General features: G+C 38.7%; 1 protein-coding gene across 1 annotated transcript in view; it reads right to left on the reverse strand.

Moving 5' to 3' along the window:
• Positions 1-205: 205 nt before the first annotated feature.
• gpr4 (G protein-coupled receptor 4) overlaps positions 206-17,758 on the reverse strand; it is a 65,600-nt gene continuing 48,047 nt past the window's right edge. Inside the window, exons 2-4 of the mRNA XM_041995615.1 lie at positions 10,164-10,932; positions 7,691-7,955; positions 206-6,284 (exon numbers count right to left, since the gene is read on the reverse strand). Coding sequence (XP_041851549.1) covers positions 5,566-6,284; positions 7,691-7,955; positions 10,164-10,292 — 1,113 coding nt within the window. The 5' untranslated portion in view covers positions 10,293-10,932 and the 3' untranslated portion in view covers positions 206-5,565. The remainder of the gene's footprint in view (positions 6,285-7,690; positions 7,956-10,163; positions 10,933-17,758) is intronic.

A 17,758-nucleotide genomic window follows, 5' to 3' on the forward strand; every position in this document is an offset into this window, starting at 1 on the left:
AAATGTTAGGTTTTTGCTGCAGATCCCACGTAAACTGAAAGAGAGAGTTTTTGTGTCAGCACCAGGTTAGAGCACTACAACCTCTGCACATCATTTAAACTGTTTTTCAGCTGGCCTGCCCATCAGATGCAGTTCCAAAAGATAAAAATACAGAAACTGAATGATGAGGAACCTACAGTCAAATTCATTGACGAATGCAAACATGCAAGGTTTCACCATTTATTTCTTACAATGACTGTTGATGAACAAATGCACAATATAAAGCATGGCACCTCCTCTCACTGGCATGTACAGCAGAACTTACAGCAACACCAACAAGCCACGGGTATGCAGAAACCTGACTTTTCATACTTGCACAGAATTTAGCTACATGTCTGTGCCAAGAGAAGATGGAAAAAAAAAAGAAAATCACTGCTGATGGGATCATTTCCAAAACAGTGAGCAGGTGGGGCTCTGTTTGCAAAATCACTGGACAGGTTTTATGAGCCATAACAGCATACAAGGAAATTTGTTATATGATGGCTATATTTTGCTAGCATACAGGAGGGCTTTGTATAATGTAAACAGATGCATCTATGAAATGTCATAAACATGAATGCAACAGTCCAAAAACATGTGACAGCACAAAAGAGCAAAGAAATTAAATGTGTGTGTGTGTGTGTGTGTGTATATATATATATATATATGTATGTATTAAAAAATCTATCTGTGCTGACAGGCTATTATGAGTGTTAAAAAACAAGATGTTGAGTAATTTTTGTTTAGACAAACTTCCAACAAACAAAAGGAAGATCATTCATGTCAGAGAAATGTCAAGTAGTAAGAAATTTGTGCAGTACATGAACTTTTCCAACAGGTTTCATCAACTCTTAGTTTTCATGACACCAGGAAGGAGCTCGATATACGTCATGCAAATGTTTTACGCATCAGGTCTTCATAAAATATGATCTGGTTTTACAATTAGGTGAATATGTCATTACTGATTTTACAAAAACTAAACCAAAATACTGAAGTACATGTGAAAAACGAAGTCCATCCCTACTGCTTTCTCAGTATGAACAGGGTCAGTAGCTGCTAGGTGCTGATAATCAATGTACCTGATTGATTGATCACCATCAGTGTGAGCACCTCTATAAAAGTAGAATAGTTTTTCAGTTTGCTGCTTTAAATCATCCAGCTGAGTGTTAACACAAGGCCAAGGAAGAAAGACGTCAGTAATTATCTTATAGAAGCACCTATTATCGATCCAGGAAGGGTTATGAGGTAATTTCCAAACAATCTGGAGTCAAGACAGCTGCCAGTTATCCCAGAAGTGGACGTCCCAGCAAGTTCAGCCCAAAGTGAACTGTAACTGGGTCTCAGTTAGCATATTAAAGGTTAAAGGTAATGACAGTGCGATGAAGAGAAAGACTGAACAAGTATGGCTTGTTTGGAAGGGTTTGCCAGAGGAAGCTTCTTCTGTTTCACAAAGCTGCATCTGACCAAACTACACGACTTCTGGAACAATGTCCCTTAGACAGACCAGACCAAAGCAGAGATGTTTGGTCCAAATACACAACAGCACATTTGGAGAAAGTCAAACAGAGCATATCAGTGCAAACACCCCATACCAACTGCCAAGCACGGTGGTGGAGGGCTGATGATCTGGGCTTGTTCTGCAACCACAGGACCTGGACACCTTGCAGTCACTGAGTGGATCATGAATTCCTCTGGATACCAAAGTGTTTTAGAGTCAAATGTCCATCTGTCTGACAGCAAAAGTTTGGCTGAAACTGTTTCATCAGCAGGACAATGATCCCAAACGCAGCAGCAGATCTGCAACAGAATTGCTGAAAAAGAAAAGAGTCAAGGTGTTGACATGATCCAAAGTCCAGACCTCAACCTGCCTGAGATGCTGTGGTGGGACGTTCAGAGAGCTGTGCAGAACGTTGGAAAGAAGAGTGGACCAAACTTCCTCCACAACCATGTGAAGGACTGATAACGTCACACAGAAAATCATTACTTCAGCTTATTGCTAAGCTTAAGTTATACAAGCTACTGAATCATGGGGAGGACACAGTTTTTACACACCAATTCTGCATTTTGGAAAAGTTATTTTCTTAAATATATGGCAACACAGTCTAATGTGTCATGTGCTGCTTTTATTTTTATTAGTTTTCTTTTTATTTTATGCCCCGTTACATAAAACCTTGCTGTTGAAAGAGGGTGTATTTTGCTTTCTTCTTCTCTTGCCATGACTAGATGTCAAAGTTTAACAGCTATTTTTCTGTTGGTGAATTAAACTTTAATTATAAAGACTAAATCACTGAAAAAAAATGTAATAAAAAATGCTTTTGAGACATTTTAAATAGCTTAATCTGAGATCATTATAAACTCAATGAAAACATTCAATGTTGTTTTGCTGATTTGAACTAAAAATTTAAAATAATTATTTGACCTACTGACCTCTTGGGATATTTTTATGTTTCCAACCAGCAATTTCTTCCTCGTCATGCATTTAGCAGGTAACATGCTTTACTATGACTCATTTTGAGCAGTTAGCTGTGTCACTTCATCAAATCCGGACAGTTACGAACATCAAATGTCAGATCTAAAGGATTCTGTTGTGAAGTTAAAAAATAATAAATGAAAATGATAACTTACAAAATGGCTTTTGGCTACAATGATGTAAACATTTCAAGGTTAATTGTATTTTTGTCTGCAGCAGCAACATAATGTCAGTTAAGGCTGTCAGAATTATTAATTATGGGCTGAACCATACTGAATGTTGCATTGAAAACACCAACATCTCAGGCCAAACTCAATATAAGCTGGAGCTCTTTAACAGCTTCTGTCTCAGAGGAAACAGATCAACATGAAGTAGTTTGATTACTTTTTCTGTGAAAGGCTGTTTAAGCTGTTCAGAGGAGAAAAATCCAGCTGCATGGGATGGATGTGCATGCAGTCCCTTGCATGCATGACCAGGCAGGCTGCATCGACACTGAGAAAAGAAGCTTTGGTTTGAACACATATGGAAAGAGTGTGACTTCATATAAAGATGCCACCAACTGTTTATACAACAGATCCTTTTGCTGCTGTGTTAATGTTCAACATGCTGACATATTACAGTGATTATGAGGGCATGCATTTGTTTACATTCTGAACACGTATGATGACTTGTTTCACTGTATGACACTGATATTCAGCTTTACAACATGATTATAGAATTTAATACAAGTCAAAATTAAAAATGAGCTGTAAAAACTTATTTTTTTCTAAGATCTCTGAAAAGATTCAATTGTTTTTTGTGGTTAAAAAAAAAACAAAACACATGGCTCACAATAAAAATTAAGACACTTCTTTTCTAAGCCACCCTGCTTTCATAGTTTAGAAGTTGAGGTGCTTCATAAGGCTTCTTATTTCCTCTGAAAAACTGATATAGCAAAAAAAAAAAAAGAATAAAAAGAAGACATTTCCAACTATGTAAAGAAAGTTTTAGAACAGCAATCCTTCTGTCCATGCAGCACAGAAGTCTCTTCTCAGTCCAATAACAACGAGTCATGCAGACGATGGTGTGTTTAAATAATTTCTCTTAAATATTCAAAAGTGTCTTGTAGGCATCAAAAAGTTTATCAGGTGTCCTGATAAGATCCTCACCAGTCACACCAGTGTCAGGCAGCTGATCCAACATTTTGGTCCACGCTGTATGGATTGGCATCAAACGCTCGAGATTATCTCCTAACTTTTCATTTGGTGTCACCAGTAGGTCCAAGTTTCACATCATGATGGCACCTCTACACCTGTTGGCATAGATTCTCAGTCATCCAGGTCATGGTAATCATAAGAGCTTTAATCAAAGGTGACTGGATTTATTTTTGTCTCTTGAGAGAGTTTCTCCTGTCATCTAAAATGCTTCTTCAGAAGGTTCCAGGCTTATAAACTGTAGTTGGCCATTCAGATTTGAGGAGTGGACAGACCTCAACTTAAGGGAAACCGAACAACAACTTCACAAGCATATGGCGCAACACAGAAGGAGTTCTTCAGGTCAAGATTCAGACGGCTGTGTGAAGATTGGACTTCTACCTGAACCCTTTTTAAACCCCCATTTTATCTCTAAGTTACTTTTCAAACTAATAATAACACCAGAGGAAGAAAAATTGGAAAGGCCCTTAGAAGCAAAAGGAAGGAGATGGAAGATGCAAGTGGTGCCAATGAGGCCATGCTAGCAGAAACAGTTTCATCAGCCTCCATTTGGGACTTCATACATTAAACTATGGCCAAAACAATGTCCGTCCAGGATAAGGACAGCTTGCCAAACAGCTAAAATATCTCCATTAACAAACAGCTTGGCCAAATGAGAGGCGCAATGGAGAGGTGGAAACTCAGTGTGGAGTCGAGACTTTTTAATGAAGATGCACAAAACCCAAAGGTTACAGAAGTTTAAAGACATTCACAGCACAATAACATACAGAATACTGAATTAGAGAAACATTCAAACTCAAGATGAGCAGAGTTGTATATGCACTTCAGTGCAGCGAGGAGAGCACAGACCTCTGCGTGAGAGAAACCAAACTAGCACTTCACAAGCATCTGGCACAAAACCGAAGCACAGCTCTTCAGGTCAACATTCAGCAGTCTACCTGCATCTGAAGGATAAGGGATACTCCTGTGAGGACAGTAATGTGCACACTTTGGGCAGAGAAGACAGATGGTCTGAGAGAGCAGTGAAAGAAATTAACCAAGCAAAACTAGCATTTAACAAAGGAAATGACCTCAGGTTTAATCTTTCCAACCCCTACAATGCAATTTAACTCTCCTAACCAGGCAGTTTTAAAACCAGTCACACCTAGAGTCATGTGACCAAAACACATCACGTGTTTGTCAGGTAGGTAAGGCAATGATCCTCGAGATAAACAGGGTTGGGTGAGTCAACAGCACATATGTGACTTCAACAGCCCCCAAATACAAATGGCCAAAATACAGCTTATGAGCCTGGAACTTCTCATCAGTTTAGAACTGAAAAAGTTTTCTGGGTGAGAGGAGAAACGCTGTCAAGAGACAAAAAGAAGTCCAGATGCCTTCGATTCAAGCTCTTAAGAATATCTCTAAATCTAAAAACCAAAATATTTATCTGCCTCATCACTCTGGGATTAATGACATCACCTGAACGACATGTTGAAGTACCAAAAGCTGAACCATGTCTGCAGTGTGAGGCAAAAATGCCAACTAGCAATAGGAATCCAGGAGCCCCACAAATTAAATGACTTTGTAATAAGTATAAACTCAAGGTTAGTTTGGTTTTTAAAGGAAAATCCCCATACCTAACATGAGCTGCCCAAACCGTCCATCCAAACCTTACTTGACTTAGCCTTACTTGTGGTACAGATCTAACATGGCAGTTTTCTGTTGTGCATTTCAACCACATATAGGTCTGTTACTTTGGTTACAGACTGTATGATTAGTTCACATTAATCTCATTTTACCATCTAGTGGAAGCAAGGATTACGTCTGATTTCAGTTTGTTTTTCAAGAAAAAATCAGACGTGGGAAGAGCTTCATGTTCCTGACTGAACCTTTGGACAGAATTCATTTCTTAACACTGAGGATGGTCATCTGTAGACACTCCTCCCTTAGAGCCACCAGTTCAGTCTTGTAGCTGCTAGTCTTGCCGTCAGCAAACACACAAGGCTGTTTCTTAGCCGACAGTGGTGTCTCCACGGTTACTGACCCTGCGTTGAGTATGTCAGCATGGGACGGTGAGGAGGAGGAACGTCTGTGGCAGGCTGCAGACATTAAGGCTGAGAGAGCTCGGCCGACATCGTGTCTGGCACCCTCATTGACAAAACAGTACAAAATGGGGTCCGCTACACAGTTCAGGCTGGTCAGTGCCAATGACACATGGTACGCAGCAAATAAGGTCTCCTCTGAGCTGCAGTCACATGGTTTCCTTAGAAACATAACACTCCGCACCAGGAGGAGGATGTGGTATGGTCCAAAGCAGAGCAAGACAATGAGAATTAAACTCAAAGCCAAGCGCTGAATTTTGGCTTTTTCTTGACGCTCCGTTGAGACGTTGCATCGAACTGCTGCGAGGATCCCTCTGTAGGCGACCAGCATGGCTGTCCATGGAGCAAGGAACCCAAGAAACGTCCTGTAGAGGTTCATCCCTGCTACCCAGTCCTGCATGGGATACTTCTCAAAGCAGAAAGTGTGGTTGAACCGATCCTGGAAGAGCTCATCATGGAAGAGTGGAGCAGAGTTGGCAACGATCTCAATGATCCAGACCATGGCACTGACCAGGACAGCTGCAGAGAGGAACATTAAAACACTGGGGTAATACAGCACAGCCATAACTACGGATTCAGTATCATTGAATAATCAAATTAAGCATTTATTCACCACATGAAAAACTAAAATAAAGTCTAAATAACATGAAAGGTTTCCTTTTGCTTTTCGAGTTTAAGAACTAATTGTACTACTTGTTATTGAAATGTAGGGAAATTATTTTTTTTTAGCAGGCTTCATTGTTTAAGTATTTAATCTTAATCTATGTTACATGGGAATGATCATATCTCATCACAATCTGAAACTTCTGGTGAGCTTCAGAAAGATGTAAAGATGTACGTCCCCTTCTAGACTTGACTGTAGAGTAACCTCCTTGACAGAAAGAAACTTGTCCAGTGTGCATTTAATCACAGAGGGAGTGACAACCGTCCTCCCAGGTCCTTTACCTGACATCAGTGTTACCAATAACTGCTAGGTGCTTGTTTTCTTCTGGAAGCCATCTTTAATTGTTTCATTGGACTTTCACCTAAGAAAGTTCCAGCATTGTCTCCATCGTTCGATGCAGGTCATCCTGACAGCTTCCCTTCAGTCCAGAGAAACCTTGTTTTCTTATGTGTTGGTCTTACTGATGGTTTATGTTTAGCTTTTCTAGATGGTTTCTGTCAGTTTGTTACACTAATTCCTGTTTTTGCCTGGGAGTTTTTGATTTTTCTTTTGCGGATTTTATATATTTTATTGTTCTAGCTCATGGGAGGAAGAGCAGTTGTTGTGGAAAGTTTGCAGGTTGTTCTCCATCTTCCTTTGTCCACATGTCCCAGTGTTCTTGGGCAAGACACCAAAGCCCATGTTGCTTCAGATGCATTTATCTGCTTGTGTGATAGAGATAAAAATATTGTGTAGCTTGTTAAACTTTATAATAGTGTTTGTGTAAATTGGTGAGTATGGCCTGTAGTGAAAAGTGCTTTGAGTGAAAAGGAGGACTTGAAAAAACTGCAGTATTTACCATTATTAATTTTCTTTTCTGACACGTTGACATTGTCCTTGGTATACCTGTATGTCTTCCTTTTACAAGTTTCCCATTTTGTTTGTACTGTCTCCATCTTTTAGATCCAGCTGACAGGCAAAAACCACCATAATCTTGCTACAATCTGAGATGAATAACCTTCTGGAAAGAATGACATCACTCTTGTTGGGGCCATGTTTCCTCGTGATTGAGTGATTCCCTTTTTTCTACCTGATCCAAATATACTTGAATGAAAAAACTAAATGGAAATCCTCTGAGAGTGGTGATTCCATATTTTGTCCTGGGGTTGTAGATTATTGTAGTATTATTGGTTATTTTTCCTGAATCATTCAATTAAGATTCTGCTTCTAGACTTAGTTGTTACTCAGTTACATCAATTTATTTTGACAACACAAGATGTACCTGTTTTGATTCGTCGGACCTTAGCAAAGCGCAGGGGGTATGCCACAGCCAGGTACCTATCCAGTGATATACAGCATAAGAAGGCAATGCTGACGTAGATGTTAGTGTAGAAAATGAAGCCAAACAATTTGCAGCTCTCCTGGCCGTGAATCCAGTCATCGTGCTGCAGAAAGTAGTCGATCCACAGAGGAAGAGTGGTGATGTAGAGGAGGTCAGCCACTGACAGGTTGATCAGATAGATGCCGAGCTCATTGCGTTGACGTACCTGAAGGAGAGCAAAAGGATAAGAAAATTGAGGGAGGAGACAAGTGAGGAAAAAAGCACGTCATATTTTGAAATTCAGCTGATAAGACACATCAGTGCTTCCCACAAAGCTGTTGATAGAAATGTTATGTTCAGGTTTGGCAATCATTTGCAGTTTTCTAATAAAGAAGTTTCAGAAATGCTCTCAATGTTACCGAGCACTAAGCCAGTATTACACAACACAAACAAAACTTGTGTTGTATTTATGGCATTGAAGGTTGCAGTTTGGCCCTGATGCTGAGATTGAAGAAAAACATTAACGTCAACCTGAACATTTTAATGAAGTTTATTCTTAAAAAATATGAGTCTGTGAACTTTCTTGAATGAAAAGTCAATAACAATCCTTCCCTGCTGCTGCCAAAGCAAACTGACCGTCTGTGGGAAATGAAATTGTGGACATGTTTGATACTGTATGGGAAAATATCCCAAGGGCTCTGTTGATTGTATCTAGCAGCTGTGTTTGAGATATAACTATGAAATATAATATAACTCACAAGCATCATTCATGTGTGTGTTTATCTAAAGTAAATTTAGCTTTTCATGACTGTGTTCCACACAAACCAATTCAAAAGAATGGTTAGTTTCCTTATGATAAATAAAAATATGAACATATCCCCACATTTAAGATGATTAGTCCACGTGAAACTACCATAAACGTGCATGCTGCTTAATGACCAGCAGGGGGCGACTCCTCTGATTGCAGACATAAGGCACTATGCATGGTATTATAAAGAGGCAGGGCGACCTATAATATTTTTTGTTTAAGCTGTTAACAACATTTACGACTACATTGTTATAAAAAGCACCTATGCTGTTGTTAAAATGGACATTTTCTTTTTTCATTTTGTGGCTTAGAATTGGCTTAACACACCCCATACAGGTTTAAAGCAGGTTTATGTTTTTACCCTCTGGATCTCAGTGCTTCATTTGACACAGTCGACCATAACATAACACATAACAATTGACTGGTGTGAGTCCCATTTAAAAGACAGGGAGTACTTTGTGTTTATAGGTAACTATGAATCTGAGTGAACTACAATAACCTGTGGAGTTCCCCAAGGCTCTATCCTGGGGCCACTGCTGCGTCTACATAGTGCCCTCTTGTCAGGTCCAGCACAAATGTGTATAATCAGCAACAGACAAATTGAAAAATAAAGAATAAGGCTTAAATTATCAAGAGGGGCCTTATATTCATGAAGCTCCTCTTTTGTTCAGCACAGAAACCAGACCATCATTCTAGTGTTATGAAGATGGACAGGACAAGGTAAAGAAAAAGAAAAAAAAAAAGAAAGAAAATAAGACAAATTGTGCTTCTTAATTAATTTCTGATGTGAGCAAACGTTCTTGATATATTTATGACAAATAACGACCGGTCCTGCATTATTTTTAGACAAAGAATATGAACAAATTAGCTACAGTTCCTCCAACAACCATTACAAACCAGCTTAACCCATATCATATAAGCACCAAGCAACCTAACCTAATGAAACAGGTCATATCTCCAGAAAGAGATGACTTAGAAAGCACACAAACACTTTTTCACTGTTAATGAAGTTTCGTAGTTATTTGCCCATTCTCGTTTAATATACCAAAGAGATGAGTGATTTAAATTCACTAAACCCAGGTTTGTATTTAATTTCTTTTTCTTGTACTGTATGCTTTTATCTCTAACCACTACCACGCTACAGCTTTTTGAATTGTTGATATAAAAATGTAATATTTTCTTTGAAGAACTCTGGCGTGTAAAGGGTTAATACTTTGAAAAAGAATTTGATGGATGCAAAATTAGTACAACATGAATAACTAAGAAAAGATGACATCTCAAAAACTATTTGTCATTCTTTGTTGGACCTGATGAGGTGTTAAGATGTAAGATGTGGATGAACAGTTTATTTGCATAAACATAAACATTTAATAGGGACTTGAAAATGTATATCTTCTATACAGTGTGTGTGTATTTTTACAATATATTTAATATATAATATAATCTAAGAATGAAAACTTAACAGCAGTGCTTGAAATAGTTTTAAAATTTCCTTTTCCAAATAGATTTCTTGTTAAAAAAAAAAAAAAAAAAAAGGCCAAATAAATGCTGCTGTAAGTTCCCACTGTGCTGGTTCTGATCCTACAACTGGTCAGTAGTGGAAAAAATAGAGTGTGTTCATCTCACCTGCATGTAAGCAGCCCACAGGGCCATGCAGTTAGTGGGCAGCCCCAGGACGATGACTATGATGTAGAGCGTGGGCTGGAAGAACTGGTCCACCTTACTGTCCACATCACAGAAGGAGATGTTGCACATTGTCCTGTGTGAGACTCTGAGTGTTTTTTTGAGCGTGTGTGTGCAGGTTTGTGTAATGAGTTCAGCTCCTCTCAGCTTTGGGCTTCACCTCTCTGTAGTTTCACTACATTCCAGCTCCAGCAGTTTGACAGTAACATGCCGACTCCAGCGTCCTGCTCAGCTTCCACACAGCAGTCAAACGAGGAGCGATGGAAGAAAACAGAGCTGGTATTTCTGGGGCATTTCATGGCTCCTGCTTTTTTTAAACACCGTCCTTCTCGCCCAGAGGCCTTGGCATGTCATAATCCTCTCTTATGCTTCAAAGCCAGCCCCCGTGTTTCTCAGTATGAAATAAAGGAGGAGAGGAAAGGAAGAAGTGAGGGATAAAATGTGGTGAAATGAAAGCTGCCTTATCGACGCTTTGCAAGGCCTCCTGCACTTGAACAAGACCTCATCAATCTTTTAGAGATTAGAGGTCTGCCAGGTCTGCTGAGAGAGGGATGAGGCTGAACATCACTGAGCGTGTGTGGTTGCATCTCAAGGTCCTGATGACACATAAATCTCCCCGAGGGACGCTTGCATCAAAGCACAGGAATGACTTTACAGAGGTTCAGTGATCCAGAGTCGACAGCCCATCCGTTTACTCAAAGCCTCTGAATATCTGCAACAAAGAGAAAAAACAGATCTTTAAATTATTTAACTCACACAAGAACTTAATCATGTGGGATAAAATAATAAAAAATTAACCTTTCAACTTTAAAAATTATTTTCTAGTGATTTTTATTAAACGAAAATTTTACAAAAAAATGTCTTTTTGAATATTTTATGCATGAATATTTTTACATCTTTATGGTTAAATGACATGGTTTTTCACATCGTGAGTTAAAACTCAAACTAAACTTAATGCTCTTTGTGCGGTATTTAAATGCGCAACGTGCACAAAAAGACAAAAACAACACATCTTTGTTCTCACCTCACATTATAACCACAAAACCTTTTTCCAAATAATTTCCTGTATTTATTTCCTCCTGCTGTTTTTTTGTAAGAAATTAGACCTGTAGTTCGTGGGCATGGGGTTGGACTGGTTATTTGATGTGAAAGTGATCCTTCCTGTGGCGATAACAAACCCCACCAAACTGTCAGCAATTAATACACCCCTCAACACACACACACACACACACACACACTCAGTTCCTTGCCTTCGAATATACTGGATTTTGTTGCCTCAGACTGTCAGAGAAGAGAGAAAAGCCTGATATATAATCAAATTTATGAAATTATGGCAAAGTACTGTTCATTTTCTTTTTTGCAAATTATTTCTTGGTTTAGATTTCAAAAAGTAAAATTTAAGCAAATGCAAAAGTGTCTAATAATCAGCAGGGTTGGCAGACTGTGTTCACTGAACTGAAAACTGAAAGTTAATGGTCTGCACAGTTCTCATATTCTTGTCCAAAGACACTTCAGCATGTGAGCAGAGCCATGGTGACCCACTGTGGTCATAAAACCAGACAGGAGCGTAGCGTCTGACTGACAACGATCAGGCTACTGAAAAACAGCCCAGTGGTGGGAGCAAAAATCGTCTCTGTGACGTCACGGTCCGTGATCGATGCGGTCAGATGTGGCAACTAAACATCCACAAAGCAGCTGCTTCCAAAGCAGCAGGAAGACATCCTGAGCCGGACGTCACTTCCTGGTAAGAAGTCCAGGAAGAGGCGTCTGTTACCAAAACAGTATAAAGGAAACAGCTCCAGTGACCGATGGAGTCGTAAACTGGTGTGGAACTGGGAGGGTGGACACAAACACACTAACATGACGGCTTTAGTTTCAATTGTGACCTTCTAAAAAGTGAAAAAAAATCTTTGTTGTGGAAACATTTATTTTAAAAACCTGAGAGACAACAGGTCTGTTGCAGAACACACACACACACACACACACACACACACACACACACACACACACACACACACACACACACACACACACACACACACACACCTCCATCATGCTGACATCTGTGTGAAATTCATTTCTTCTTTGTTTTTGCACAGTTTGTTTTTTTTCTTGAAATTGGCCAAAAGGCTTTTTTATTAGCCGAGCTGAGGATGAACTGAGGCCTTCAGCATCTCAGCTGACTCGCGATGCTGCCGAGACCTAAGAAGCTTTTTGTTTTTAACCTTTTATTCAAAGTTCATTCTTTCTCTGACACGTATGAGGAGTGTAATGTTTCCTTCGGGTATGCTGATAATTCCTTTAAAGAAACTTTGAAGATTTATCTTTACATCTTGAACTTGAAAGAGAAAAAAGTAAAATTTATATCCCTTCTTTCTTTATTTATTAACTTACTCTAATGACCCTTCTGAAACATTACGGTGAGAATTTTTCTTTAGAGCAACGATGTTGCAGCATCTAAGATCAAATTATGGGAGGCCTTCTAACACTTTTGGCCTCTTCTGGTCTATCTGAACATTTAAACCCAATCCCAACCCTTCCCCTGGCTCTGCCCTTCATTTTACATATGTAGGATGTTTATTTTCTTTTAGAAATCAAATAAAAGTGCTATTATAAACCAAGCAGGGTGATCAGTAGCCATGTGGATGACTACTGCTCCTTCATCTCATCAGGAGGGGAAACTGAGTTTGGGACATCGTATGTTATTCCATGACACTTAAATTCTACGAGCAGATTGTGGAAAATTATTTACTTTAAAAAAGAAGAAGAAGAAGAAGAAGAAGAAAGAAGAAAAAAAAAAAAAATGTGACACCTCCAGGGTTCAGGTATTGCTTATTTCTGACTGGTTGTAAACAGCTCCGGTTCTCTTGATTGGCACAGTTTGGCTGAAGCATTTTTTTTGTCAGCAATAAATATTAAACAGTATTTGCGGTAATGATGAACGTTCATAAATGCAGTTGTAGAGATGGTTTTATACAAGATAAGATAAAATGATGGGGGAAGGAAAGAATAAAGTCAAGAACAAAAAGAAAAAAAAAAAGTAAAAACTCTGACATGAAGCACCTAAAAATAAATAAAAATGGAAGAACAAAAGATTTAAGAAAAAAATGTATTTGTTTGTTCATTTTCTATTTTTACTAAGACGAACGAGAACGAGTTAGAAAGTGTGAAGTTGTCTGGATCTATGTGTCTCAAAGAGCTGGAATTATATCTGTCCTCACTTTTCTTCCTCTTCGGATAAATCAAAGGGTGCCCGGAAAGAAAACCAAAGCCAGTCTGCCGTCACACATCTGGCTTTGTCTTCTCATTAAACTACCTAAACTAAATTAATTCATGATCAAATCAAACCAGGCTTGTCAGATTTTGTCGGGCTCAGGGAATTTTGACTGACCCAGAATGACACCGTTTGTTGTTTTGTTTTTGTTCTTTTGTTTTCTCTCAGCATGTATCAAGCATATCTTGTGTCTTTGTCTACATAAAACCCAAAAAATGTGGTTTGTTCTAACATTTACAGAAAACCATCACCCTGAGTTTGCATGCAGGTGTTCGCAGTGCTGGACGTGATGTGTTTGTCTGGGATTCCTTTTCTGTTATAGTTTTGTTAGTGGCAGTGACAGAAAAGTTGGGGGAGAAGCGTGTAGAGAACATACAAGCAAAAGCAAATTAAATAATGGCTAGTAAGGGTGTCATAATTGGGTATAAAAGGAGCCTCTACCAGCGACGTGGCTCATTGCTTACCATTTTGTGCAAAACTTTGGTATAGATTTATCCATCAGTTGTTACTCTTGAAAAAAATTTTAATGCAAGATCAATTGTTGGTTTTTTAAACATCTGTAGGGCAGAATATTGGGACAAGATTCAGGGATTTGTGGTAATCTCAGATCAGGAAAAAGCAAGGACAGGCACGAGGAACAGTCATGCCCATTTTCACTCAATACAGTCTACACCTGCATGCAGAAATCAAACCTAAAGCAAAGACAAAGTCATTTATCAACCCCGTGCATATCAATCTCATCTCAGATGGACAGAGAGACAGTGGACATATGTTCCATTATGTCTGTTTCAGTGTGCTAAAGATGAGAAAGAGTTTTCTAGTGCGTCCAGTTTGCATGAAGGTATGGTGATGCATCAGTGTCAACAAAGAAGTTGAGTGGAGACGCCAAAAACAGGAGTGGGTCTCTTTAAGATTTCATTTGACATATTCAAAGCAGAATTATGACTGTGGAAACAGGCCGGTAAGCTTTAATATCTAACATTTTGAAAATATAATGTGTATAGTTAAGCTTCCAGCTGCTGCCTCCTACCAGTGGATGTCTTTACACCTCAGGATTTAAAATGTGCAGCATCCTTACAGTTGTCACAGAGGCTCCTGACGGATCCCTGCAGCACTGGTTCTCTTCATGCTCCAGTCAGTTTAAACAGATCTGCAGTATCTATCCTTACACCAGTGGCCTGTGTGCTGCTTTGAGGTTTAGCTCCTGCCTGCAGGGTTCATTAGAAATGAAAATCCTCAGAATATAAGTGTCTTATATAAGCAACTCAATTCAGTCTGAAAATTTACAGTGTTGTCTTATTTAATAAAATTAATCTAACTCCTTATTTAAAGGTACAGTTTTGTAATGAAAGCATTGACATAGATGATTTAAGAGGCTACTCCAACAACTTTATTGATGACATGATTGTCCTGATCACAGAAGCAGCTTGTGAAAACTAAATGCATGCATCATGAAATGTCCGAGCAGCTTGTAGAAGCACCGTTAGTAATGACCTGAAGTAATAATGAAAGTTGCACGTCGTTGCTTCAGCTCATCGAGGTTTGCAGCACTGCTTTCTGCACAGCTCCGATCATCATCCCTCCATCACCATGCTTGAAAGTTGGTATGCTGTGTTTGCGCTGATATGCTTTGTTTGACTTTCTCCAGATGTGCTGCTGTGCATTTGGACCAAACATCTCTGCTTTGATCTGGTTTGCCTGGATGACTTTCTTTCAGAAGTCTTGTGGTTATTTAGATTTTTAAATCTTTTTTTCTAAACCTAAGCCGTGTTGCCATGTTCTGCCTCAGTTGGTTAACTTTCATTAGATTTAACATTTAACATGCTTACAGACACCTTTATAATCTTGCATGTAGCTATTGGTTGTTATGCTGTTTTTTTTAGCATTGCATGGCCAGCACATGAAAACCAGATCTCTGCTCTTATAGAGGTGCTCAGAACTGCTGATATCAATCAATTAATTAATTCATTCATTCATTAATCAAGCACATTTGATTAGCAAGTGTTGCATACCCTCCTCCTATGGAAGTAGTAAGGGTTGACTTCTTTTCTTTCACACACTGCTTCTGTTATTATGAAAGACGTGCAAACACAGTTTGATATGTCATGCGTTGTCCATCTCAGGTTATACCAGGTGGGTTCTCTTGTCCTCTTTCTTTTTCTGGCCTTCATCCATTTTCTTTGGCCTCAGTGAGTTTTTTGGGGGTGTTATAAAGAGTTTATTTATGTTTGTATTCCACTAGGACATTGTAAAAGTTATTAGTAGTGAAAGTACAGTTTTGCAGAGAAAGGCTGCTTGTAACTTAAGGTTGGAAGTCAGACTTCACAGCTGGAAAGGCCCAAGAGGTTTATTAGGAATTAAAAATCTTTGTGTGTGTGTGTGTGTGTGTGTGTGTGTGTGTGTGTGTGTGTGTGTGTGTGTGTGTGTGTGTGTGTGTGTTTGTGAGTGAGTGAAGGACACGATCAACCTGCTCTGTGCTGGTGGTTTGATCCACTGCCAGAGGAGATTAGGTGAAGGCAGCTCTGCACACAAGCAGAAAGACTCTCACTCACACTTCTGGCTAAGGAAGTCTTTGTCCATATATAAACCCCTTATGTATCACAGTTTAACCTGTATAATAGGCAGTAGCCAGTTATACCTGTATAATAAGTAAAAGGAACAAAATACAAATGAGAAATTATATGGAGGCCAAAAAACTCGGACATATGAGAAAGATTTTACTTTATACATTAGAAGACCAGATGTCAGAGCGGAGCTTTTGACATTAAAGTAAAATAAACACAACTTGTACCAGTTGAAGGTAGAATTAAAGTTGTTTGTAAGCTTAGAAAATAATACTGGAATGATATAATATTTTTTACTGTATTACCCAGTCCTGTTGTAAATCATTGCATTTTATTGGACTACAATAACAACATTGCTGTTATTAGCTTTGAAAAGCCTCAGCTGTTTGGTAGAAGTTAAGTTGATTTCCTTAAAGGTACAAAAAAAAAATCATAGAAATATAACAGCAAAACAATTAAAGGCTTTGAGTTCAAACAATAAAATCTTAAACTTGGTCTTGTATCGTCTGATTACCTTGCCTGCTGCTGGGATTGCCTCGGGCCTCCTGCCACCCTGGATTAGTAACCTGCTCCACTGTTTGGTAGAGCAATTTTCTGAGTGAAAATAATTAATGTTTTTAAAAAGTTGTGGAAACACATCTGTCTGAGCCATCTTTGCCACTTGGTTTGGGTATGTAATGACAAAAATAAGTAGTTGTTATCCAAATACTGATTCAAGATTAGACTAGCTTTCTCATTCTAACTCTTTATTAAAAAAACAAACAAAAACAAACATAACATTGATTCTTGTCTTAGCTTCTTTTCCTTAGTGCGAACATTGTAGTGATAAGGAGGTATGACAAGGGATGGATGGATGGATGGATGGATGGTCTTGTATTTCACTGGTAATCAGCTCAAGCAGAATAGAGTAATGTGATATATTTTCGTTGTGCCTGTTATAAATCTATCGGCTGCAGTCTGAAAGGTTGGACTGAGTCAGCCTCACATACAGAGTTGCAGGAGACCAACTGATAAGATGTAAAATCATGTCCATAAGACCTTTTGAGATAAAAATGTTCTGTTTGGCTATATATCTAAGATGATAAAAACTGACCCTCAAATCACTACTTTAAATTATTTCAAATTCAGAGAAGAGTTCGAGCAAAGACCAAGATTTTTTTTATTTTTTTTATTATTTTCTTTTTTACTGTATCATGCACATAAGACAAATTTGCTCATTGAGAATTTAAAGTGAGTTGGATGGATCTAATAAGATCATTTTAGTTTTTTTTTTCATCTAGTTGAAAGGAATTGCTGGCTAACCAGCCTTTAATGTCTTCAAGACAGTTAAACAGTACAATTAGCGAACAGAGTTCAGATGTCACCAGGAAACAAAGCTATTCCAGTGGGATTCCTGTCCCAGTAAGGTACAGAAAACAGTGTTTATTTACACATGACACCAACACATTTAGTCACTATCATTTAAATGGAAAGCAATGCATGTGTGAAAGGGGCTATAGAGAAAGAGGGATGTGGCGATTAAAAAAACAAAAAATTAGTTTGGCAGATTTTCTCAGTGAGGTACCCCCTAATGACAGCTAATTTAGCACCCATCTTCATTCTGTCACTTCTCCGAGCTCTCTTCAGTCAGTAAAAGTCAGTCTGACATTGACTCTTGTCTTATTGCTTGCTCTACCACTTCCTCTCTCTCTTTTCCTCTC

This window comes from Melanotaenia boesemani, chromosome 9, assembly GCF_017639745.1.
Source record: "Melanotaenia boesemani isolate fMelBoe1 chromosome 9, fMelBoe1.pri, whole genome shotgun sequence".
Classification (NCBI taxonomy): domain Eukaryota; kingdom Metazoa; phylum Chordata; class Actinopteri; order Atheriniformes; family Melanotaeniidae; genus Melanotaenia; species Melanotaenia boesemani.